This window comes from Physcomitrium patens, chromosome 17, assembly GCF_059467195.1.
Source record: "Physcomitrium patens ecotype Gransden chromosome 17, ASM5946719v1, whole genome shotgun sequence".
Classification (NCBI taxonomy): Eukaryota; Viridiplantae; Streptophyta; class Bryopsida; order Funariales; family Funariaceae; genus Physcomitrium; species Physcomitrium patens.
Genome location: NC_143426.1, coordinates 13,925,368 through 13,951,077, shown reverse-complemented (window position 1 = coordinate 13,951,077; position 25,710 = coordinate 13,925,368). Strand labels below are relative to the sequence as shown.

The 25,710-nt window shown below is 34.9% G+C and overlaps 2 protein-coding genes and 1 long non-coding RNA gene across 11 annotated transcripts; 2 read left to right on the top strand and 1 right to left on the bottom strand.

Annotated features, from left to right (window-relative positions):
* The first annotated feature begins 10,185 nt into the window (after positions 1 to 10,185).
* On the top strand, positions 10,186 to 18,826 carry LOC112294880 (mitotic spindle checkpoint protein MAD1). 7 transcript variants are annotated; one of them, XM_024545842.3, is made up of 19 exons: positions 10,186 to 10,537; positions 11,485 to 11,585; positions 11,913 to 12,229; positions 12,563 to 12,662; positions 12,824 to 12,984; positions 13,301 to 13,498; positions 13,699 to 13,791; positions 13,946 to 14,074; positions 14,318 to 14,565; positions 14,806 to 14,977; positions 15,287 to 15,436; positions 15,654 to 15,857; positions 16,335 to 16,401; positions 16,565 to 16,676; positions 16,904 to 16,973; positions 17,123 to 17,254; positions 17,433 to 17,471; positions 17,871 to 17,981; positions 18,567 to 18,826. In XM_024545842.3, the coding sequence occupies exons 2-18, from the start codon at positions 11,537 to 11,539 to the stop codon at positions 17,958 to 17,960; spliced, it is 2,331 nt and encodes a 776-aa protein (XP_024401610.1). In that variant the 5' UTR covers positions 10,186 to 10,537; positions 11,485 to 11,536; the 3' UTR covers positions 17,961 to 17,981; positions 18,567 to 18,826. The 7 variants fall into 7 exon arrangements, with proteins under 7 accessions (XP_024401610.1, XP_024401608.1, XP_090099982.1 ...); XM_090243856.1 differs by having other exon boundaries at positions 10,190 to 10,537; positions 12,551 to 12,662; XM_024545840.3 differs by lacking the exon at positions 18,567 to 18,826 and having other exon boundaries at positions 17,871 to 18,235.
* On the bottom strand, positions 18,095 to 20,041 carry LOC149987569 (uncharacterized). The gene is made up of 4 exons (XR_016498003.1): positions 19,901 to 20,041; positions 19,575 to 19,664; positions 18,923 to 19,381; positions 18,095 to 18,540 (listed from the first exon to the last, which is right to left on the bottom strand). It is a non-coding gene; the product is annotated as an uncharacterized LOC149987569 (long non-coding RNA).
* On the top strand, positions 20,028 to 21,814 carry LOC112294511 (uncharacterized). Of its 3 annotated transcripts, none has more exons than XM_024545014.3 (2): positions 20,028 to 20,189; positions 20,981 to 21,814. In XM_024545014.3, exon 2 carries the CDS (start codon positions 21,079 to 21,081, stop codon positions 21,652 to 21,654), a length of 576 nt encoding a protein of 191 aa, XP_024400782.1. In that variant the 5' UTR covers positions 20,028 to 20,189; positions 20,981 to 21,078; the 3' UTR covers positions 21,655 to 21,814. The 3 variants fall into 3 exon arrangements, with proteins under 3 accessions (XP_024400782.1, XP_024400783.1, XP_073396373.1); XM_024545015.3 differs by having other exon boundaries at positions 20,028 to 20,194; XM_073540272.2 differs by lacking the exon at positions 20,028 to 20,189 and adding an exon at positions 20,562 to 20,866.
* The last annotated feature ends 3,896 nt before the right edge of the window (positions 21,815 to 25,710 follow it).

Sequence of the window (25,710 nt, the reverse complement as noted above, 5' to 3'; positions counted from 1 at the left end):
TTCATCATATTTATTGATGATCTAAGAAGATATTCTCATGTATATTTGATAAAATACAAATTTGAAGCATTTGAAAATTCACTTTGTCCAAAACTTATTTAAAAATTCACTTTGTCCAAAACTTGTTTACAAATAAACAAATAAATTTGTTTAGAAATTAAAATCTTAAGATCTTGATTGTAGAGATGAATATAAATAAATTGAATTCAAAGCTTTATGTAAAAAAAAAAAAAGAAAAGAATATACTATAATTTATACACCACAATAAAATGGTATTTTTGAAGAAAAAATAAAACATTAATAGGAGTAGTTCTTGTAATACTAGTCAATTCAAACTTACCTAAAAAGGTTTTAGGGTGAAGCATTCCAAATAGCCAATTACCTCCAAAATAGGAGTCCTATAAAATTTGCATATGATATCAAAATACCATTTGATCTATGATACAAAAGACAACTAAATTTATCATATCTTAAAATATTTAGTTGCAAAGCTCATATTTTTATTTTTAAAGAAATAAGAAAGAAATTAGACTCTCATTCAAAAGAGACTATTTTTTTAGACTATAATAAAGAATCTACAGCCTATAGACTTATGAATATATAAAATTAGTAAATTTTCATTTCAAAGATGTTTTTTTCAATGAAAATCTACATAATCAATAAGTAATATCCTTGCAAAAGAACAATGAAGAGCTTGTAATGGACTTAGATTTATTTAAGCATCCTTCAATAACTATAAGGTCTAATGAGTACACCACACCTCATATTCAAAAAATATCTATATCTTCAATGCCACTACTATAAAAAAATACATGTATTTAATCAAAAATTACATAGTACTTTTCAAAATATAGGAGACCTACTCCCTTCTCATATTGATGTTATTAAAATCTTTTCTCAACAATTATTATTAAAATATCAAGAGATCTTACTTCTTGAATATGATGTAATCCATTTCAAATTGTAAGATCAAAGTCTTCATTTTAGTTCTTGACCAACAAGAATTATTAAACAAAGCACAAGATTGTTAAAATCTATATAAAGAAGAAAAGAATATAAATGCCACTAGAATCAACATGACCAAGTCTAGCTTGTTTCTACTACCATAGAAGTCTCAAACTCCATATAAGAAGCAATAAAAAAGGTTGATGCTGAAGAATAATAATAAAAAAAAACAATTAATATTGAAATTACATCCTTAAATAAGAATAATACATAGAAAATGATAAATTTATCTCCTAATCAAAAACTAATCAATACAAAGTGGATTTTTTAAATCAAAACTAAAGCTGATAGAAGTTGTAGAATAGATATTAATTCATTTTTGAAAGATATTGGTAAAATATATTAATAGTCTATATAATAAGAAATTCACGAGGACAGATGAGTGATTTAGTTATTAAAAGCGATTAATTACAGAATTATGGTTAGAATTTGGAGAATCAGGGGAAAGTATATAGGAGTTGTAGAAGTTAATTAGGGTGACAGACTGTGAGAGTCGTAAGCCGAGGGCCATTGCTGTGATAGTATGAACTGGGGTAAGCTTGATGCTACCTCTTTTCTTTTGTTTGTTATTTTCTTTGAATAAGAGGATTGAAAATTTTTGAATATTGTGAAGTGAATTATGGAATGAAAATGTAATTGGTATTATTTGAGAAGAAGAAAGATTGAATGTTGAAATCTGATTATAGTTCAGCAGAGAGAATGAGTCTGTGTTTGTGTGAAACACTGTAATGTGAATGGCAGTTCTGTGTGAAGAATTCCAGTGATTGAAACGAGGGTAATTGTGTGCTGAAAGCTGTGAGGGCGTAGTATTATAGTTGGAGATTATGATGGTGAATATATTGGTGGAAATAGCAGTTATTGGTATGACTGAATTGCTGTAAAGAAGAGACTGATAAGGTGAAGGAGGAGATTATAGTTTCCTTGTGTATTCAGATATTAGAAATAGAGACGATATATTCAGGAAGTAATTGATTGTGTGACCCTAACGTGAACGCTTAAGCTACTAGTCATTCCCCGTATTCGAATCCCCTCATACGGATTTATGCTGGGAGGTTCCTTCTGAAATAAGTAAAACGAGCAATCACATTTTGGCGCCACTACCGGGGAGTGATAATAGCTTTGAGTGTTAGGAATTAATTACCAAAAGTGTGAGAAAATTGGCAATAGAAGACGATTTCAGTAGTATTTGAAACAAGATTATGGTTAATAAGAACGAGAGCATTGCATCGAGGAAAATAAATCAGTTGAGAGAAAGACAGGAAAGAGCGCAAGGAAGAAACTTGCTTAGAGAGGAACAAGAACGTAATCTTAAAAAGAAGTATCGACTGAATTGGATTAAACCATGGTTGCAAGCTTGTCAGCACATCCGAACATAGCTAGACCTGGACAGACTGTTAATTCTGTAGTCGTATGTACCGTTAGAAAAATTACCAAGAACACTCGCGGAAAATTTTGTTAACATTCCAGTGGAAATCTTGACGCCATTATTTGAAAGAGAAGGAGGCGTAGAAGAATTTGGTACTCCATTGGGTATTTTTTCAGTATGGGGTACTGTTGAAACAAGCAATAGTGGCTCTTCAGATTTGCACAAATTGATCGTCAATAAAGATAACTATATTGTATTTCAAAATCTGACATTTTCACCTACAATTCAACCAATAAAACTAATTACAAAAAATAATAGTAAATCAAGGAGCACTGAGAGCTCGGAAATTAGAATAAAGAAAATTAGAGATTATTTTAAAACAGAGTTTAGCAGAACAAGAAATTCAATGGCGTCAGGAGGACCAGCAGTTTCGATTGCAGTACAAATGGGTGCAATAGGCGATCATACGACCAGTGTCGTGCCACTACCTACTCTTCGCGGATTTTCGGGTGCGGATCTTGATCAACATTTATCTTAGTTTTTTACAGCATGTATAGCTAATAATGGTAGAAATGAAGATATTTGATTGAGATGGTTGCCAGTGACCTTAAAAGACATGGCGTTTGAATGGTACAACTGCCAACCAGTGGGTCAATTTTCGAATTGGAAAGCATTGAAGAATTCATTTTTATCTCATTTTTGGCCAATTGGTTTTCAGGACCGCCTTCGAGAGAGGTTAATGAACAACAAAATGATCCTAGGGGAGGCAGTAGAATCGTACTATGGCCGAATGGCTCATATACTTAGTAAGTGGCCGAATCACCAAATGTCGAAGGTATTTATCTTATCCATATTAATCAATGGTTTGCACCCACCAGAGCTAAAAATGTTTGTAAAGGAAGCTCAACCCGTTACGATGGCTGCATCCCTTAATAGAGCCAAGGTTTGGGAAGAATGCCATTATGATCAGTTTTTAATTGCGGGAGCGACGATGATTCTAGTTCAAGGTAGATATCAAAATCCAACTTGAAACAAATCAGTGGGTAGTTATCCACGGATGTTAGAAATAGGGGCCAATTCCAATACCAATATTTAGGGGCCAATTCCAATACCAATATTTAGGGGCCAGTTAATGTTATCCCATTGCAAGCTATACCATCGAATGTGACAACAGCGTATACTCCATATTTTCCATATAGACAACAAGTGTTAACTACAACAGAGATACCAATAATGCCAGCCCTAAAAGATTCCAACGAAACCTTGTTATTGAATTTGACGAAGAAAATGGAGGAAATAGCCATCAATATGGTCAAAGATAAGGAGAAGAGGTAAAAGTCTACTAATACTATGACCAATATATGGTGCAGTAATTGTAAGGGCCATGGTCATTCTGTAACAGAATGCCCCTCACCGTCACAAATAATGGGTCAATGTACATTTTGCGGAAGAAAGCACTTAACAGCAAATTATTGGAATTGGCAAAGACAACAACAATAATTTAGTAATCAGACCATGATCCCACCAATCCAGTGGGACGTCAATCAAGTGCAAACGGGAAATACGTTTGGATGGAATAGAAATCAATTTAATTGATAAAATCGAGCATTCAATAACTTACAAAGTTCCAATTTTAATCAGGGGTCTGCATCGAACTCCTAGAACTACGGTAAGGAGGAGCAGAGGTATCAACAATATGCTCCATCGATGTCATCAAACCAAGTTCCCTCAGTATCAATGGGACAACCAGGATCATTTTCTAACCCTACATGGAACAAGCCTAGTATGTATATACCGGTGGAGGCACCGAATATGCTTGATGGGGGTTCAAGAATACCACTTCGTTGTTTTCGTTGCAGATAGATTGGTCATTATGCCAATGAATGTCTCAATCCCAGAGCCAATGACGATTATGCGCTAGTTTGTGGGAATTGCAAGCAGTCGAGGCATACGTATCAGCAATGTAATGCTCCATTCAATGTCAATAATCGGGATCAGCAGATCCAAAGCCAAGGAAAATTTGAGGAGATAAATTGAGGTCTTCAAGATTCTCCGATAAATCGGGTGGAATGTGTCCAAGCCGTTCTTACCCGGAGTCAGCAAAAGGGAAAAGGACCAATTCAACATTTGGGTAATCTCGATGCAAAAGACCAATTTGACCTAATTAGGGGACCATCCAATCCAGGTCCTGTTACGGGCTTCGTACCTAGTATGAGACCTGACTCGATGGCACAACCCAATGAGGTCCCAATTACGAAGGCTTCGGTTCCATTCCAAGCAGTTCCAATCTCTACGTAGTTCCAAAAAATATCCTATCCATTGAAAGATCCTCTCGAGGGCAGGAATTTCAAGAAAGCCCCAACTGCTATTTCAATTTCGAGTCCAGGGCAGAAGAATATCTTACCTCACGGAATTAAACTCAAACCAATGAAACGCAAAAGAGCATTGGGAATTACTCTCAATATGGAACTCTACGACATTCTGAAGGATTTGGATGTTATTCAACCTTCAATTACAATGAAGTAACTTTTGGTTGTAGCACTGGAATGTGGATCTACATTGAATTCAGCGTTAATACGACAAAGATCTCACACTAAAGAAATTCATGAAGTTAGCTTAAACTCAAATCCAGGAGCATCAATAATCAATGTATCAATCGATGGCGTTTTAATTCCAGGGGTATAAGTCAATGGTGGCTCCAGTGTAAATTTAATGAATGCGGATACAATAGAGTATTTGAATCTAAAGCAATTGCTACCTACGACATTGGTCTTACGAATGGCAGATCATAGTCGGGTAAAACCAATAGAAATCTTATGCAATATTGCCACTGTAATTGCGAGATTGACATACAAAATTGATTATTTTGTATTCCGATTATAGAGTTCTACGATATTGTATCCCATTTTATTAGACAGACCTTGGCTTTATCAAGCCAAAGCTAAGAACGATTGGGACCGAGGTACATTAACAATTGAAAAAGGCCATGACCAGATTATTTTACAGATGTATCCGATACAATATCATGGAGAATCTCAATTGCCAGAATCAAAATTTACATCAGACAACGAGAGTCAAACAATTGAAGAAGATGCCGATACTATAGGTTCACCGCAATTTAAGGTAGGACAAAACACTTCAACAACAAAGGCAGGAGTCTACCAATGTGGAAGTCCCGATGAATATTTACTACATCAAGAGGATGCGACTAACTCGGATCATGCTATTGCCGAATCGATGAACAATTCTGCAGTTAATAGAATCAGCACATTGGAACCAGATTTGGGTGGTTCTCATATGTCGGATAATACAAGATATTCAGATCAAGATAAGATAATTAAATCAGAGGTTGTTGAAGATCCTATGTGTCAATCTATTAACTTGGGCACCAACGAAATGCCACAGCTAATTAAAATATATGTCGGTATTATCGGTATAGAATTGGATGCTTGAAAACAGTTTTTCGTCCATCACAAATCTGCCTTTGCATAGTTGTATGTGGATTTGAAAGGGATTCCAGTTGACAGGTGTGAGTACCAGATTATTTTGGAAGAGGGTGTTACGCCAGTTCGTCAAAGACAACATCGGCTTAACCCAAAATATTTCTTTTTAGTGAAAGAAGAATTGGATAAATTTCTCGACGTGGATTTTATTTATCCTGTTCCGCATAGTGCATGGATGTCGCTAATCGTGATGGTACCGAAGAAGAATGGGAAAATCAAGACATGTCACGATTTTTGAAAACTTAATGTGGCCACCAAGAAAGATTACTTCTCATTACCTTTCATGGACAGTATGGGTAACATGTTGTCATTATCACTAAATAGTAAAAGAATAGGAGTGGGGCACCAGTTAAAGTCATTCTGTGGTATTGTTTTGGGTTGGTTGGAGTGCCATTTTCTTGTATTTCTTGTGTTTTCGAGAGTAGTAGTTCCAGTTAAGAGTTAACAGTGAGGAGCCGGTCACAAGTATCGATTGAAGATATTCCAAAATGGATGAATCAACAGCAACAACAATTGGAAGCTCAAGTCCGTGAATTGCGCGAGTACGATGAAGACCTTTCAGCTCAGTTGAAGCAAGAGCCGATGGAAGGATTGGAAGAGGACAAAGATTTGCAGTTGGAACCAGAATTGGTGGAACCAGAATTGGTGGAACCAATAACAGATACTGCAGCAATTAATTAATTAGATAGGCCAGAGGGATCACAATTTTTGCAGAGTTTTGTTAGATAATTTTTAGATAGGTATTAATTGAGTGTTTGCGAGGACATTGCACAGATAGAAGTGGAGCTATGTAGAATAGATATTAATTCATTTTTGAAAGATATTAATAAAATATATTAATAGTCCATATAATAGGAAATTCAGAAAGATGGATGAGTGATTTAGTTATTAAAAGTAGTTAATTATAGAATTACAGTTAGAATCTAGAAAATTAGAAGAAAGTATATAGGAGTTATAGAAGTTAATTAGGGTGACAGACTGTGAAAGTCGTAAGCCGAGGGCCATCGCTGTGATAGTGTGAGCCGGGATAAGCTTGGTGCTACCTCTTTTCTTTTGTTTGTTATTTTCTTTGAAAAAGAGGATTGAGAATTTTTGAATATTATGAAGTGAATTATGGAATGGAAATGTAATTGGTATTATTTGAGAAGAAGAAAGATTGAATGCTGAAATCTGATTGTAGTTTAGCAGAGAGAATGAGTCTGTGTTTGAGTGAAACACTGTAATGTAAATGGCAGTTCTGTGTGAAGAATTCCAGTGATTGGAACGAGGGTAATTGTGTGCTGAAAGCTGTGAGGGCGCAGTATTATAGTTGGAGATTATGATGGTGAATATATTGGTGGAAATAGCAATTATTGGTATGACTGAATTGCTGTGAAGAAGAGACTGATAAGGTGAAGGAGGAGATTATAGTTTCCTTGTGTATTCAGATATTGAAAATAGAAATGATACATTCAGGAGGTAATTGATTGTGTGATCCTAACGTGAACGCTTAAGCAACTAGTCATTTCTCGTGTTCAAATCCCCCTATACAGGTTTATGCTGGGAGATTTCTTTCGGAATAAGTAAAACGAGCAATCACAAAAGTATTGAGAAGTATAAAGCAAGGCTAGTTTTAAGAGGTTTCATTGAAATTCAAGGTATTGATTATACAAAGATATATTCTTTTGTAGTCAAACTTAACTCCATCACAGTATTTCTTGCTTTAGTTCCTTAATATTATTTGGAAGTATATCAATTAGATGTTAAAACGGTATTTTTAAATGATTTTATAGAAGAAAACATCTTTATAACTATTCTTAAATGATTATCTCCTATACATACTAATAAGGTATGTAACTTAAATAAATCCCTATATGATCTTAAACAATCCTCTAGAGCATGGTATCAACAATTAGATCAATACTCACTTCTTCACAAATATCAACATCTACAATCAAATACAAATATATACATTAAAAGAAATAATGATCAAGATTTTATCATAATTATTGTCTATATTGATGAATGTATCATTCTCAAAAATAAGATTTTTTTTTATAGCAAATACAAGATATTCTACAACAAGAATTTGACATGTCAAATGAAAGAAAAATCCATTACTTTCTATGCAATGCCATCATAGAGAAGAAAGATGGATAATCCTCCATCAAACAAAATATTTAAGAAATAAATTTAATAAATTCAATATATTAAATTCCAACCCCTTAAGTATTCTAATTTAACTAGGAATTTGATTAAGTAATGAAAACCATATAACTTCATAAGATTATCCATATTCTCAAGTTGTTGGCAATTTAATACATGACATTGTTAATTCTAAATTAGATTAAACTTATATTATTAGTATTTTAGTACAATATCTTTCTAAACTAAGATCTATATACATTCAAACTTTGAAAAGAACTATAAAATATATAAAAGATACATTAAATTTTGGAATAAAATATTAACACTTATTTCAAGGTAATATTCTACATATTTATTCTCATGTTGAATGGGCACGTGATAAGGATATCCATTACTCCACCTCTGAATTTTCCTTCTTACTAGCTAGAGGAGTTATCTCTTGAAGCAATAAAAATCAACAATTTGTTTCTTTATCATCCACAAAATCAAAATATATAGCTTTAACAAAAGCAATACATGAAGCCATATGGTTGAAAATATTATTACATTAATTTGGAATTCTTCAATATGAACCCACCATTATATATTCAAATAGTCAAAGTACCATTACTCTTAGTAAAAATTCCAAATATCAGTCTAGAAGCAAACATGTGGACACACAATACTATTTTACCAAAGAGAAGATCCTTGTTAAAGAAATCAAACTACAATATGTGCCAACCATACATATGATAGCAAATGTATTTATAAAATTTCTTTTTTAAGAAAAATATTTCTAATGCATACCTCAATTAGGCATGTATCAACTTTCTCTAAATATAAAATAAGCCAATTGTTGTACAATCATTCAAGCTTTGTTAGTCTACTCAAAACAAAAAGACCTCATACAACTTCTATATTTTGATAGATCATGGTGTGGAAGTCAATTTAGTAAGATAACTTACTCCAAATCCATGAAATATCAAAATAAAAATCTATCTATCCAATCTGCCAAGGAAAAAGCAAGGACTCTTATTAGTGAATTACAGAGCTTATCATTGAGGCGATTGTATATGCAACTGATTTTGCATGAATACCTACTTAGGAGTCTATTGTTGTGCCTACATTTGCAGTGCCTCCTTCAACAGAAGTAATGTCTTTTTTAACAATAAAACTTCAAAATAATAATATATATATATATATATATATATATATATATGAACATCAAAGAAGAAATAACAAACACAAATCAAGAAATCAAATACCTTCTCAAAATTGAAGAAGCAATAGGAGAACTACTAGAAAGCTCTTCGACATTCCAATATCAAAAAGAGATTGAAATCCTATATTTTTTTACCCATATCCATGTCAAAATGGATGAACTTGTGCTATGAATGAAATTTATTTTGAGGATGAAGATTAATATCTTAATGAGAATATCAAGAGAATTATTTTGTATAGTACATTAGTCTCCTATATAGAATAATATCTACTAAATATTAACCTTATACCAAGAGTTGTGACTCTTGGTATCACTCTTGTACATACAATATATTGTATAATATTGATCATATTAATAGATGATAATATGTTCAATAATTGCTAAATATGACACTTTGTTGGAAGACAAATTAAAAGATTTCGAGTTTGCCATCAAACCATTGGTTTCACGAAGAGTTCTATTGAGGATGCACAACAATAGCGAAAAAAAACACCTTGAGATATTATTTTGATATATTTTGATACATTTTGAAATATAAACAAACATCCAAATCCAAACAACCAACAATTCAAATACTTAAAAATACCAATTTGCATCTCTAACAAAAAATGAGGAGAAAAAAAACAACCTACAAACTTTGAGCTTTGAAAATCATAAATAGGTTTATAGCACAACCACAAGTAAAAACCCATACCAACCACTTCGCATTCCTTGAGTTATGAAGGTTCCATCACACTAACCAATCAAAATTAATTTTTGTCTCTTTACCTATGTTGCCTTATATAATAGATATAAACATAAATTTATAGAAAAATATAATATAGTAAGAGTTGCAAATCATAAGGATTATTGAGGTTTACTAAAGAATATTAGCTATACGAAATCCCAACACTACTTTGTACAAAAAGCAAAAAACAATAATAAGAAAAAGAAGGAGAGAAGGGGTTCGTAGGTGCAGAGGCGGAGATCTCGATGATGGCACATTTTTTTTCCAATTCAAATTTCAAACCCAGCAGCGCCGAACGAGCCTGTTGCGTATGCTGTCTGCTTCTTCATTATCATCGACACTGTGTAGAAGAAAAATTTGCCCCCCATTCTCCCACAAATTACGAATCGGCAGCTTGTTCAATGGCATCATCCGCTCTTGCTCGACCTCAGTCGCAGTGCCTGCAATGCCACCACCCCATTCCAGAATGACTACTTGCTCATTCTGATGTTGCTGCTGCTGGAGTTGTTGTTGATGCTGATGATGCTCAGTTAGGGTGGACTCTTTAGCTTGCTGCTGCTGCTCGGAGCTCAATTTGCGGTCATTCGATCACATTGGCGACAGTCGAGGTTAGTGGATGAATCTCCACACGGCTGGTTGTCGCAAATCTGAGTTGGGTTTTGTTATGGAGGTCATCAAGGCTGAGAATTTGTGTTTATTTATTGATTTTTTTGTTCACGTGAATTGCTCGTGAATTCGAGTATGCTGTTTGATGGGGCATGGTGAATGTGGTGATCTCATTGAATGTGTTAAGTGAGACGTGGAGTGGGTGTGATCTTCTGAAGATGTACAATGCAGTGGGTTTAGCGGCTATGAATTGCCGACTGCGAGGAGTAGTTTTCGCACCCGTAAAGAGTTTTTTTTTTTTTTTTTTTTTTTTTTTTTTTTTTGGATTCGAACTAGTTGAGATCTAGGACTGATTGGAGAGTTTTGATAGGCAGAGATATTAGGGTGGTAGAAGTGGTTCTACGAGAGGTTCTGGCTCTGTTTTTTATGAGCATTCTGGAGGTGAAGAATTTAGGGTTTAGTGTATAGGTTTTAGTGTTTTCCTTTGATACTGGTTAGACAGTAAGCAATCTCCTTTCGAGAACAGTTTAATGCCGTATACCTTGGGAAGTTACTCAGATGTTTTGGATCTGTGTCTATGCCCTAATCGCAACTGCGACAAGATTGATCAATTAATCGGTTGAAGAGGTGTCCTAAAGGGTTTGTGCTTTCATAATCAGCGCCATTTGCAGCGTTAGAATATTTTTTGTTACAGTTCCCTCAATGGCTTGAAATCGTGGATCGATTGGTAAATGTGTCTTCCAAAGGCATCACCACACCGTATTTTCACTGTATGTTAATAATTAGTAGTTTGGATTTCTCTGTTAATTTCGACCGAAGGTATGGTTGTGTAGCCACTTACTGTTGCATTTTGAATTATGATTTCTTCCGTAATCTGAGTCGTTTACTTTCATGACCTTAACAAGATTTAGGGTTCACATCTTATGTAGTCATCGGGTGTTGATGGCAGGGTTGAGAAGAATTGCTACCTCGGGAATCAAAGCCGAAACCGTTAGGACATCATGATTACTCGTTCGCCTGTTCAAAGAAGGCGGTTCCCGTCCAGCTCTGGTATTTAGGGATAGGAATCAGACCAGTTTTTCCGAATTCTGGTGCTTGGTTTTGTATTTATTTGATTCCACCATTGGACCGAAGGGCTTAGTTGCAAGGGATAAATGCTGGAGTAGGCATTTTTCAAATGAGCGGAGTCTGTATGCACTGACACTCTTAACTGAGAAACAGTTGGAATACTGTTGATGCAGCACTGCTTGATTTCGACAGTTTCAGGATTTTTTGTTGGATTTTTTGTGAAGTACTGTGATCATGCTTATAGAGTTCTTTGTATACGTTGGCTAAGTACTTGCTATTGTCATGTCCCTTCCATTGGCCTTCTCGCAGGCCTTCTTGAGCCTGGGTCTCCTGCCATGGATCAATTACAGCGACCATCTCCAACTAAGAGACCAAGAGCACCCCCGGATCATGTCGATGACGATGACTTTCTCTCCCGTAGAGCTCTCGAGGTGTACAATGGCGCTCAGAGATCTGGAAGTCATCGGATGATTGCTTTCACAACTCGACCTGAAACCGATCTTGGGCCGGGGGAGTTCGATGATCTTGTTGAACACTTTGGTCCTGGGTCTAGCTATACTCTTGATTGTGACGATCATGATCATCTGAACGATTCCAGTCGGTGCACCTACAAGTGCCGCAGTATGGTAAGGGCAGATTCCCAGTTCATTCTATATTACTCATTATGGACGGGTCTTATTTTTTTTATTCGGAAGCTTGTTTCGCTCCTTTGTATGTGTTCTGATAGCTGACGAACTAGTGCCTTGCATGAACATGCTATTGTGTAGCTGATAGTAGTCAAATCTTGACTGAAGCTTTACGCAATGATTCTAGAGTTCTGCACAAAGATGGAAATATTAGAGTCAAATAGAATTTTGTTCATGAGATGCACTTATTCTTTGCCCAAGAAAGCATTTTGCTCCCGTGCTAGTGCGGATTGAATCGAACACTGTTGCTGACCCAGCCAGGTGCCTAAATAGGTGAAATCAGAGGTATTAGAGAACCTGGAGAAGAGAGAAAAGCAAGTGTTTGATCTTCAGAGTTCTGTCGATTCTCTCAGAAGCAAGCTTTCGTTAACAGGTATGTGATTGATCTGGCTACTGGAAACGCTGTAAGCTTAGAATGTGAAATATAAAACTTGTGGTTTTACCCGTGAATTATATTTTATACATTTCAATAACGGTATCGTGACTTGACAGGCTCTACCTTATATCATTGATACTTGCCTTTGTGGATGCCAGAGGACAGTGAGAAGCGCTTGGTACAAAGCAAAAAATCATTGGAGCAAGTCGTTGCTGCTTCAAGTGGTCGAGAGGCATCCATGCACGCCCAACGACTGCAAGAAAGTGCTAAATCTGATGAGATGCTTCGCACGCAGCTCAAGCGCTGTCACGAACTTCAGGTATGATAGTTCTTTGTGATTTTATTTTTTTATTTTTATTTTCATTTTCATTTTTATTTTTTTGCTCATATGCGATATGTAATTTTTTTTCATTTACGTTATCTAATTCCCTTTAATATTATCAATCTTGGTTTTTTTCATTCTTGTCATCTCCTATCATTCTTTTTTTTGAAATTTTTTGTCCCTGCAACTGCTTGATAACATGATAAAGATGCATTTAGTAAGATCTTGCAGCTTTATAAATTTTGTGGCTTTTCCCTGGCATGAATTCATGTAGATGCTACTTGTCTTTCTAACTTTTTAGTACGTCATGCAGGCTCGGCTTCAAGAAGAGATGCAGCTCAAGGCTGAGGCAGAGGCCAAAGCTCTGGCTGCAGAAGCACGGGCATTAGAAGCAGAGCAAGAGAAACTCATAAATAAGGAAAACTCAACTAGAGAGATCAACCAGCTCAGTCGCGAACTGGCTAGGTTGAGAAGGGACAGTGACTATTCCTTGAAACGACTCAGAGTAGAGGTGAGTGTCTACATCACTTCTGTTACTTTTTTTCAACGCTCAAGTACCACAGATTGAAAATACTCGTGTATCCTGTAATGTGACCAGTACCCTAAAATATACTCCTATTCATCTCTTGAAGGATTCCTGATGGAGGCTGCAGTTGTCTTGATCTCGGATTCATTTTCTTCTAGTTGAGGTGCATTTCTTGTTCTCCACAGAATGAAACGCAAATGGAGCAGACTCAATTGGTTGCTGAGGAAATTGATACCTTGATGACACAACTCGATGAGGAGAAGAAACTGCTTGCTCAGGTTCGCACCATTTATTTTCTGATGTTTAGTACGAGCACCTGGTGTCGATCGTGTGTTGTTTTCATGCTTATTGTAAAATTTGTTCTGATGTGAGATAATGGATACGCTTCTCTGTGCAATTCTTGGGTAGAGTGGTAACAGCTGTACTTTGCAGACAGTAGAAGAAAAACAGGAGTTGGAACACAAGCTTGCAGATGCCATGAAGCAGCTTGCTACACGGACAACTACGGGATCTGAGGCGGATACGGTTATCAAGCATCTTCAAGACGAACTCAACAAATCCGTAAGTGATCAACAATATTAAATAATTATAACGCATGCTGTGATGAATATATTTAGATATTTTTATTCTTTTATTCTTTTTGATGCAGAACGAGGAAATGTGTTTTTACATAAATTCAGAATCGCCTTGTGACGTGTGTTTTTCATTGTTTCCACATTTGTAGCAAGTGGAGAATATGATTGATCATGGTTGATAAGTAATAGTGAATAAATTGCTAACCTGATTCGTTTCTTGATCACTCAGTCTGCAGACGTGGCTGAGGCAAGGAAGCTGAAGCAGATGCATGTGAATGTTGCCCTGTTAAAGGAGCAGCTACACAGTGAGCAACTGCGCGCAAACAGGGCAGAGGCAGGTCTTACAGATCTAGTTAATCTTCAATCCAGGGTGAATGTATTAGAATCAGAACTTGAGCGTTGGTCTGACATGATAGAAGTTATTCCAGGAGCACAGACTCGTGATGATGTTCCCCGTTGCATTGCGGAACTTCAAAGGTGATTTTATTTTTTATTTTTTTCCTTAATATATTCTAGTCTTCTTAGTAACGCTTCCATCCTACATGTTACTCTCGTCTTGTGCTTTTACATTTTCCACTCTTTCCACTTCATTGCCTTGAACTTGAGAGAACTGATGAAACGAACGTTTATGGCCCATGATTTTCCTGCCTGTTTAATGAAGTACGGGTGCTCTTTAGCGGATAGCTGATGAACTAACAGGAGTATCTACATTCTCAGGGCGGCTGTGGCTGCAACTGCCAAAACAGGAGACGCCACTTCTCAAATATCAGAGCTTAAAATAGCTGTCGAAAGAGCCGAGAGGTCTAAGTTACTTGCTGAAGCGAGGGCATCGACTCTACAGGAAGAGGTTGCAGATGCCATGATGAATGCTGCAAGACTTGAGCGTAAGGTATCAAGCTTTCAATGTTCTGAGAGTTGCAACAGTCCTCTTCAGTACAGATCATCATCTTGTGATTATACTTGAATCATTAAAGGCAACAAGAACCGTCCTTAGCGTCAAGATGTTCGCATTTTCTATACTGGTATAGGGTGTTTGTGTGGGAACTCATTCAATCGTGTATTGTTCAACTCCCATTTATTACCATATGGACTGAAACTAGCTATAAATCATTTTCTTATCATGACCATACATTTTAGGAGAAATCTAGAACATGTAAGATTGACCTCATTTCTTTTTCACGTAATGACTTGTGTGCAGATCGCCATGCTAAGCTCTGAGAGGGACGGGTTGAAGAGAATACTAGAGTCTTATGATAGCGAAGAGGCGGTTATTGCCAGTCACAGGAAGCCTGGTGACAAAATTGCAAATCTTTCAACTCCTGAAAAATCGAAGGACAATCGCATTCAGGTTAAAACGTACCCATGGTTGCTCTTTTGTGTCATACTTCAAGTGTCTGCTGAAGCAATCAAGTCTTAGTCATTTCATGTATACGTTGCTTCGAGTGCGTCTTGTCCTAAATTTATCCTAAATGATGCTTTAAGCTCATGTATGTATTATTTGTAAATAAAAGTAACAGTTCAGATGAACTTGGTCTAATCGGTATACATGGTATGGCCTATTGCAGGAACTTTCGTCAGCATTGAATGATGCTCAACAGAACATAACTCAACTGGATGATGCGCTTTCGCAAAGCAATAACACTGCCGCAGAGCAACGGCAGAAGATTGAGAGCCTCACTGAAGAACTCAATGATGCGATTGAAAAAATTAATTCCTTGAACCGAGAAGGTGAACGCCTTCGAAAAGAAGTGGCAGGCTTAGAACTGAAGGTATGAATGCTTGCGCCTCTAATAGATCCAGATTTCATGTATTATTTGTTGGGCTTTTAAAAGAGCGGCAAATGTGTTTTCATCATCGCCAAAGCTGATCATATCATGGCAAATTATGGCCCTGCCCGCAACCTTGGTCTTATTGCTTCATTCCTTGAGGTTACTCGAGTCTATTTCACTTAAACCTCACGAGTTACAATATAGTGGTCATTTCCTAATTAATGTTGGTCATTTAGCTACCTGTTATATCTGTAAGGAAGCACTTATAGTACTTCACCTAATCATAACGTGTTTGCTCCAGGGATTTTCAGCTTGAATTGTAGGTTTCTTCACACTGTAGATAATGTTTCTAGTGTAGAATCGGAACATTTCTTGATAACAGTAGAATAAGTAGATTCACATTAAGATGGTTAACATTCATTTTCCAAGTTTTCTTGATGATTGACTTATGTCTTAGCATTTACTTTAACCTTACAGTTGGGAAGGGGTGAATTCAACCGAGCAACGACAAAAGTTCTCCACCTTGTCAAGAATCTTGAATCAGGTATAGCTCTTGAAGTTTCAGCTTTGAATTTGCTTACTGTTTGTATGTATTCCTTGTTACGTAGATAAGTTTGTAAGCAACTGGTTATCAAATTGGCAATTATTTCTGCACCTCCCTCCTACGGTCCTGTGTCAATCGTAAATAGCTAGTTTGTTTGATACAGGAGGAAGTAGTACAAAGTCCACTGTGGTTACGAGGGAAACCAACAAGACTCAATCTGAGGAGTTAGCAGCATTAACGAAGCAAATTGCCTCCTTGGAGAAGCGTGAAGCTCGGTTACGTTCTTGAAATCTCCGCTTTTCAATAGTTGTGTTTAATAACTTCGTTTCAGCAACTGCTAATGTTTTCGTGATATTATTTGTTTGATTGACCTGATGGAAACTGTTATCTCTGAGGACCTATTGGCGATAGATTAACAGGATCGGCATACCATACTTAAGCCAGTTGCTTGTCTCATTTAATTGTAGCTGATCTCGTTAATTATACCGTGTGGAGAATGCAGATATCGGCAGATCTTTGCGGACAAGATTTCACTTTTTAGGGAAGCATGCTATTTGCTATTTGGATATAAGGTGATGGCATCACCAACTGCACAAACTGACGCTCTTAACCATTCCCCAATTTCATAAGGACTCGAGACACGAAATCTTTGTCAACTACCGAATGTTAACATTATGAAAAGCTTACAAGGTACATTCGTTGCTGTATGCAATATTCGCAGGTGCAAATGCATGAGGAGAAAGACTCCTTAACACTGATGCCTGTGACAGTGTTCACACTACAATCCATTTATGCCGCAAGTGATGAAGACAAACTTCTTTTTCAGCTCAACCAAGGGCGGATGGATATGCTTGTAATCACCGAAACTCTTCTGTAGCAGTCTTAGCTTATTTTTGTAGTTTAGACAAACTACGCTTTGGTTTTTACGCTCTTGTAAATTACATTATTATATTTGTGATCACTACTTCCAGCGTGAAGTAGATAACGCCTCCCTTTCTCACATGATGAGGGCTCTCATCCTGATATTGCAGGCTACAGATTTCACAACTTCTCCCGAAATATCTCGTCAGGTTCTATTTCTGTTCAACCCAACCATCACAAAGATGCCGCTCTTACCTGTCGTTTATATTCTGTACAGTTTTGTTGAATTGCTTATTTATCAATCATATACAAAGAATCGAATAGTTGTTACTCTGCGCCTCATTCAGTTCAGAGCCTTACCAATTTGTCAATTTTCATACAACCAACTAATCTAAAATCTTTTATCTGGAGCCGTACATTGGTAAAGTTCATGGAGACTGTACCTTGAGTTATGCACCTTCCATAACCCAAACAAATATTCGTGTAGGCAGTTATCTAGCCCCTCAGTTTTTGCTTCTCAGTTTCCATAAAACATATGTACATCTATAAATAATTGTCGAAATTCGTATTAGTTGTATATTCATGTATTTGCACTTGCATCTGAGCAGGTTACTACTTTTCTGAAGAACTTCAAGTCTATCCCTGCGTTTATGGCCAATCTAACCATGGAGCTCTTCAACAGGACAACCTTGAGTTGATGTGCTGACACAATGCTCAATGTAAGGATATATACAAGTCTCTCAGTCATTATCCTTACTAAACCTGAATAGCCAGACTAATTACGTTGTTCTGGAATAGTACATACGTGGTTTGCATCGGATTGGGTAAAAAATTTTGCTGATTGATTTGTCCTATTGCTTCTCGTCTATCTGGCAATAGAACACTGAATATACTGTACTGAAGAACTGTAAGGATGGGTCTACATTTTGTCCCATATTCATTGGATAAGGAACCACAGCCATTTTTAGTAAAATATGGAGAAATGTATCAGTATGTCCGGTTTGAAGTGAAGGTGATTTGTGGGGGATTTCACCCATGGTCAAAGGGAAAAGAATTCAAAGCTGGTCAATGGAATAACGTGGCAATTTGCATGTCCGCATTCTCTGTGTGATGGTATTGTTTTCTAGCTCACTGCATGATAACATAAGAATTTGTGCATTCCTCCACGGAACAGTCTTTGTTCTTGTCTCTTTTCTGTTTGTTTGATCGTTTGTTTGTTTGTGTTTTATTATAATTATTTTTATTTTTACCACTTCGTCTTGTTCCTTCCTCCTTGCCCTGAACAGCCATATGTGTAAACACAGGTGATTAGCCAACTTGAGTTTTCTTCAAGGTGAATAGTAAAAACTAAGGCAATTGGGGATGTTGAAATAGGAGAGCAGGTGATTGGAAGTTTTTTTGAAGAATATAGAAGCCAAGAAGAGACCTCTAGTACAGAGATTTTGTGGGGAATAAATTTTTAGTAGAATAGGAAAAAGATAAAGCAAATGTATGTTTATTTATTTTGACATAAATCGTGGTAAGTCGTGCAATGGTTGTGATTTCACATCTACAACTTAATCAACCTTTCTTTTTGGTGCTATTTTGTATATTTGAATAGTTCTACATCAAATAGAACATTGTTTTTAGAAAATATTGATCGAGGATATGAAGAGTGAACCTAAAAATCATGAACTTTGATTGAAGCCATTTTTCTAAATTGTATTCTCCTGATTTTGATAAGAGAAAATTCCATTATGAATAAAGTATAATATAATAAAGGTAAATTTGAATTGTCATTGAAGGGAATTATTTCTATTTTTATGGAAGGATTAATATGGGATGTAAACAACTTTTTGATTCCTCGTTCATTCAATGGTACACTAGATTTTTCCTCAAATATATTCTCCAATACATTCTCTTCCTCCAAGGTCCTCTCATGTAAGATCCACTTTTTCTCTTCAAAATTTTATGAATTGAATATTTAGCTTTATTAACTGTGATGTGGAATATTGTCATTTGTTCATCTTATTCTATGTTGATGTTTTCAGCGGAGCACAAATTGTGTGGAATATTGTTTGATTTTACCTCCACAATTTACATCTGCAGTATTAGTGTCAATCCATTTTTGGTGATTGACCTGCAATTTATGTTATAAATGTTTAAAACATGCATTTTTATACACGAGTAATTTTACTAATAATTACCAAATAACTATACTAGAAATAATACAAATAAAATATATATTTCATTAGAGATATATTTAGGGGAATGTTATATAGACCCAAGTTTTTATTAAATCAATCAATAATGAAGGAAAAAGAAAAAAGAACCTCTAGATTCATTTCTTCACTATTGGATTTGTAACCAATAAAAACCAACAACATTCATCATAATCACCACATTCTTCATCAAGGATGGATCTATTTAATAAAAGCAATGAATCTATTTAGCATTGATGATTATTTTTCACAATAATGTAGACTCATAAAACCTGTATAAATACACATATACGCATACACACCGTCCATTCCAGATATCGTAGATACTTATCGAATTTAGATCCAGAATACTTAAGCCTCGGATGGAAGCGTCAACTATTTATATCCACTGACATCCTTCGCATGTCGCGCTGGCGCAAACCAGGGGGGTATCTCACCATGACGTTTCTATTTGTGGAATATCAACCCGGGTATCAATCTTCGGCGTGTGGCCCAGGATGTGGTAGACGGATCTGTCAGGCCACATAAGAACTGCGCCTTTCGCTTGCGCCTCTCCTTTCCGCAACGTGCTCTTGCTTCGTCGATACCCTGTCAAGAGTATCTCCGATCGAGTTTCGTAGTTTTACAGTCCTGCGCGAGCTACTGGCGTTGTGCTGTCTTCGGTGGTGAGGCTGCCGGCGTCAAGGGGATGAGATAAAGCAAGTGTATCGAGGCGATGTTTTCCTGGTGAGGTGAACTTCTTGGTGTTGACGCTGGAAAGAAATTTGTCGGATTCTCAAGGGTTTGAGTGCGTCCGCGGATGTGTTTGTACGTGCCTCTGTATGCGGCTCTTAGTTGACTTGAGCTGGACTCGATTGCGCTCTCTGCTGAAACCGCGATGATGGGACGCTGTGGTTTCGTTTGAGTGAAGAAATGTGTTGATAGCGAGAGGTTTGTTTAGGAATTGTAGTCTGCGCGTCGATTGGTGAGTGTCATAGTTTTCTTTACATGCGATTGAATTGCATTGTAGGAGATTTTTGATGCCGCACTGTAAGGTCTACATATACTGTATTTTATGACATTTTTATTGATTTATTTATTTATTTATTTTCCGCTGCCGCTTTTTCGCCTTGTCTTGGAATGTCTCATCTATGTCACCCGTTTTTGTAAGTCACGTGGTCGTAAACGACCACGAGGTCTCTCAATAACGTCCTAGTTCAAGTCTTCTCTGTTTGTTGTGCGCAATGTGATTGGAATCTCCTCATTTCTCGAATGTTCCTGATACGGAAAGTCAATTATGTTTTTGTTTATCCGTAGCTTGTGGTGTCTCTGGTAATTCATTAATAAAAATATAATGTTGAATTGGTCTATCTTTTGTTTCTTTAAGAACATAGTGAATTATGCTTCGCAATGTGCTATTTATTGTCTGTATTTTACACCTTAAGATGTGCTTATGCAATTTTTTTAATGTAAAATTGTGTATTTCGTATTGGATTTCCGAGTCGTAAGTATCGTACTCAAGTATGCTTGCTGTGCAGGAGAACATACGTATGCATCTTGGATCTTATCGTTGGGCACACCGGAGTTTAGGCTTTCTGAAATATTTCTTATTCCTGTTTCTGGGAATTAGGATCTAATGACGTTTGATAAGTTAGAGGATGCGAACGCGGACCCTTGCGTCCTCCATCCTTTTAAACGTAAGGCCGAAGGATATTGGCGTCAAGTGAAAGAGGAAATCAATGATAAAATTGTGGTCAACGTTGGAGGCACTTGTTTCGAAACCTCTCGCCAAACTTTGTGTCTCGATAGCAAATCAATGTTCTCTACCTGGCTATCTCGGCACCACACAAATAATTGCACGCTGTGGATCGATAGAGATGCGGAAAGATTTAGGCATGTTCTCAATTACCTTCGAAATGGAACAGTCTGGCTCAATGATATTCCCTCACTGCATGGCCTGCGTGAAGAGGCTGACTTCTTTGGCTTGGAAGGCTTGAAAAGCTTATGCGATGACTTAGTTCAGGATTTAGAAAAAAAAAAGGAAGAAAAGTCGAAGAAATGGTCTATCCAGCTTCGAGGCGCAATTCGCGACGTGCTAGAAGATTATCAGTTTCCTGCTGCCAATACTTGTAAAGATCAGATGCTTGGTGCACCAACCAGCAGATACAGATGGCGTATTGAACCTGTCTTCCAGACTGATCTCGACTTCTAGGTTGTAGTCCCTAAACAGCCATTTTCAAAGCAACAGCTTCTTAACTGTACACTACAGTCTGACAATGTAATTACCTTGAAAGACTGATCATATTACGTTGTAAATTATAAAATTCGATCAAATTAGAGGCGTCACCCTTGTTATTTGACTTCCTTACGCATTTGACTGGCTCTGTTGTGAGGCCATTTACGAGTGCTCTTGTTGATAATATTACTCACTGGATTATCATTTTACATTTTGCGTATGTCATTGTTCTACTTCCCTTGTTTCATGAAAGTCCTCGGAGTCTGTTAATCAGTTTAATTGATTGCAAGCCTCACGATGGCAAGCAAGACGTAATTCAAGGAAACATTCGAGACTCGTCTCATTGCAGAACTGCAACAATGACCTTCCAATGTCGGTCTGGAAGAAGCTCGGACCACGATAAAGGGCTGTGCGTTAAAGCTGCGGAGCGCTTCACCGAAGACAAGCCCCTTAGATCAGCCAACTCTTGCGAAGTTTCGGCATCACTGGAACTAGTTGGAGCCGGATCAAAAGAGTCTTCGTCTGCGAAACCCTAATTCCGAAACACATGGTCGCTGCACCCCACAAGCACAGGAAGCTCGTCGCTTGGGCGGCCATAGTTGATCCCCATCGCCTCTCTTTTCGTGTGCTAAATCCAGATAAACTTTAAAAATGATAGATCGATGTGGAATCTGACTACTTCGGCGTTGCTTGAGAGGTTACTGCTGCTCCTTGGAAGACTAATTCGATTCGAGGACAACAAGTGTTGAAAACTGCCATCTCCACTTGGCTGCAGATCCGGATCCGGCGACCGATTTCACGACCTCCTCTCAAAAAGTTTAATGGAGCGATGGTTATGTTTATGTAACATCTGCTTTTACAGTTTTAATAAAACTTTGTTACAATTTGTCATGTGGGAAGTTATGAGACTGTCTTTCATTTGTTTGATTTGAGTGACATTTTGATTTGCAACATTTTGACTTGAGTTCCATGCCTACTGATGTCAAAGTGCTACTTTCAGCAATCTACAACATGCAAATTTGATCTCTAATTGATCAAAAATTGAATTATTCCTTCACTTTTAATGAAAACAATGAGAGGTGCAGCCCATTGGAGATGGTTTGTCTTCTCTAGTTTACACAAAGTAAAAATACACACATGCAAAAAGGAATAAAAAACTTAAAGTATATTTGCAAATAAAATAGATATTATATACACATTGATGTAAAATTAACAAAAACATAAAATCAACTGCATAAATTCCATGGATTTAATTCAGGGTATATTTTAAACTTTTGTATGAAAAAAGCTAATTTTTTTATATTTTCTTCATAGGTATCACTGAATTTTTGTTAAATATAATTACGGGACTATATATATATATATATATATATATATATATATATGTATATATAATCATAAATAGGTCTCTTTAAGAAATTGTTGGATTTTTTTCTAATTTAAGTTTAAAAAGAAGTTATAAATATTTGTGATCATTTTTTTAATAATAAAGCATATATATTTTATTGTTTTCATGTTCTAAAATTGCATCATTTACATTCCTAAAGATACATTTTTTTTCATAAATTGAATAAATATAGAAGTTCATCCCCACTTTTAAAAACAACTCATGAAATTATGATTAAGAAAACATTTTGAAACTTAAAAGAACAGATTTGACTGGCCAATATAATATATGCATGGCATTTGGAAATTTGCTTAAGTCTTTATTTTTTAAAGTATATAAAGCATAACATTAAAGTTTTATTTTCATAGAACTTCAAAACAGTTTTAATAAAGTCTTACAAAATCATAAAGTATTAGAACTCCACTCTTGATGATTTTAATATACTTATAAATCTTATTCATTTAGAATTGTCTTATGTCTTGCAATTGATGATGTCCAGAAGATATTAAACATATATATTTATTATTTATAAAAATTAATATCAATACATATATAGATTTTAATAAATAATAAATGAGTTCTTCTACACATTTGCCAATAGATGTTAAGTATGAGTTAAATTTTGCATCTAAATTTTAAGTTTAGTAATAAATGATGTTAAAAATCTTAGATATCTTAAATGGCAATTAATGTAATTGATGTGATATGTATAATATTTAGATTATAAAATTTTTAATAGATTTTTTTAAGGCATTTATAATATTTAAAATTCTTAAATATGCATACTTATAATAAAGAAAATTACAATATTTAACATCAAAGTAAGTTTGTAGATTTTTATTAAACTCGCATAATTAACCAAAATAAAAAATATTTATTATAAACTTAAATTAGGTCTATACAAGAGAAAAAAATATGAAAAATTATATATATTTATTGATTCATTTATAATAAAAGTTAAATAATATATAAATTATATATATTTTTAGAACTAATGCATAATTTTTTATATTTCAATGTATATTATATTAAACAAAAGAATAGTAATACAACTATTTTACCATTAACTATCTAAAATATTACTAAGATATTTCTTAATTATCTTTCTACTATTCTTTGTGTGATGATGACTTTAAAGAAAAAACTTTGTTAAAGTCATTGTTTATTAGTTCAATTGTTATAAAATTTTGTTTAAATCCAACTACTATATTATTTTGTAGATATTATAATAATACAAGAAATAAAAAAATAATTTTAATTAAATATCTTGATAAATTTTTTGATATTTTTATAATGGTATATAAAAATAAAAAAGAAACTATATATATATTCTTTGTAATAGTTTTTGCACTACGTATATGATATTTTTGATATTTTTTAAAATTATGATATTTATTTAATTATTTATTTATTTATTTTACTTCAAATGAATCAATGGACCATTCTTTCTTCATCTATCAAATACATAAAATTAAGTATAATATGTTTTTAGTCTATTTAATTATATTAAGATGAAATTACATCCTTATAATTATTTGTATACATTAAATATAACAATGCTATATTAAAAAATAATAATTTATTTGATCAATAATTTTTAAAATATGTATTTTAATAACTAATCTTTATTTGATATTTTAGATTTTTTTAAATATAAATTATATATTTTTTAATATTTTTATATTTATTATTTGTTTCTTAGTGGTGCAAATGTCAAATGTCTCTTTAAAATGTCAAAGTCATGAATTACAAAGAACCAAAGGGTTAATACATTCTTGTGTCACTATACAAGAGTAAATAATCACTCAAAGATTTTATAATATTAAGACTAGAATGGCTATTGCAAAAGACTACAAAATTAGAGACTCTTGAAATAAGACCAAAAATAAGAAAGTCGTTGATAAGAGTGATGAAGGCTCCACTCTTGTTTTTATATATAATATCTTATTAGGAGTTGTGTAACAACACTCTATAGGGTCTTTGATACATGTTTAACTTGCAAGAAAAGTTTCTTACATGTGCAATATAGGGCTAAGTTGTTGGCTAAGGTTTGAATCCACAAATCACCTATAAACATATATAAAGTTAAATCCACATTTATGAAACTTCTTCTTAAAATATTATCAAATTTACTTACTTTTATTTCTTTCTATTTAGTTCTTTTAATCTTAGTAAATATAAATATTGGTTATATCCATGACATTACCTCCTTTCCTAAGGACAAGTCTTATGAGGTGTGGTGATCACATATTATTTCTTTATTTTGATTTTAATGGATGTTTTTAATGAAAAAGCATCAATTTTATTTATTGCATTTGCAAGGTTTCTTATTGGCTCCCATGCACATTCACTTATATCACATCCATACCAATGTCTAAGATATTTTAAATCCTTTTGGTTTTGTCTTGAGTTTAAAATTTCTTCTATTTTAAACTTTTGATTATTGCTCACTTCTATAGGAGGAATTGATATTTAACTTCTTTTTAATTATATCCATTGTCTTGTATGGCTCAAGAATATATATATATATATATATATATATATATATAGAATAGATCATTATATACTTTGTTAGGTATAATTGATATGCCATTGAATTGATCTATTCATAAATAAAAAATGGTCTTAATTTATTGTAATCTAAC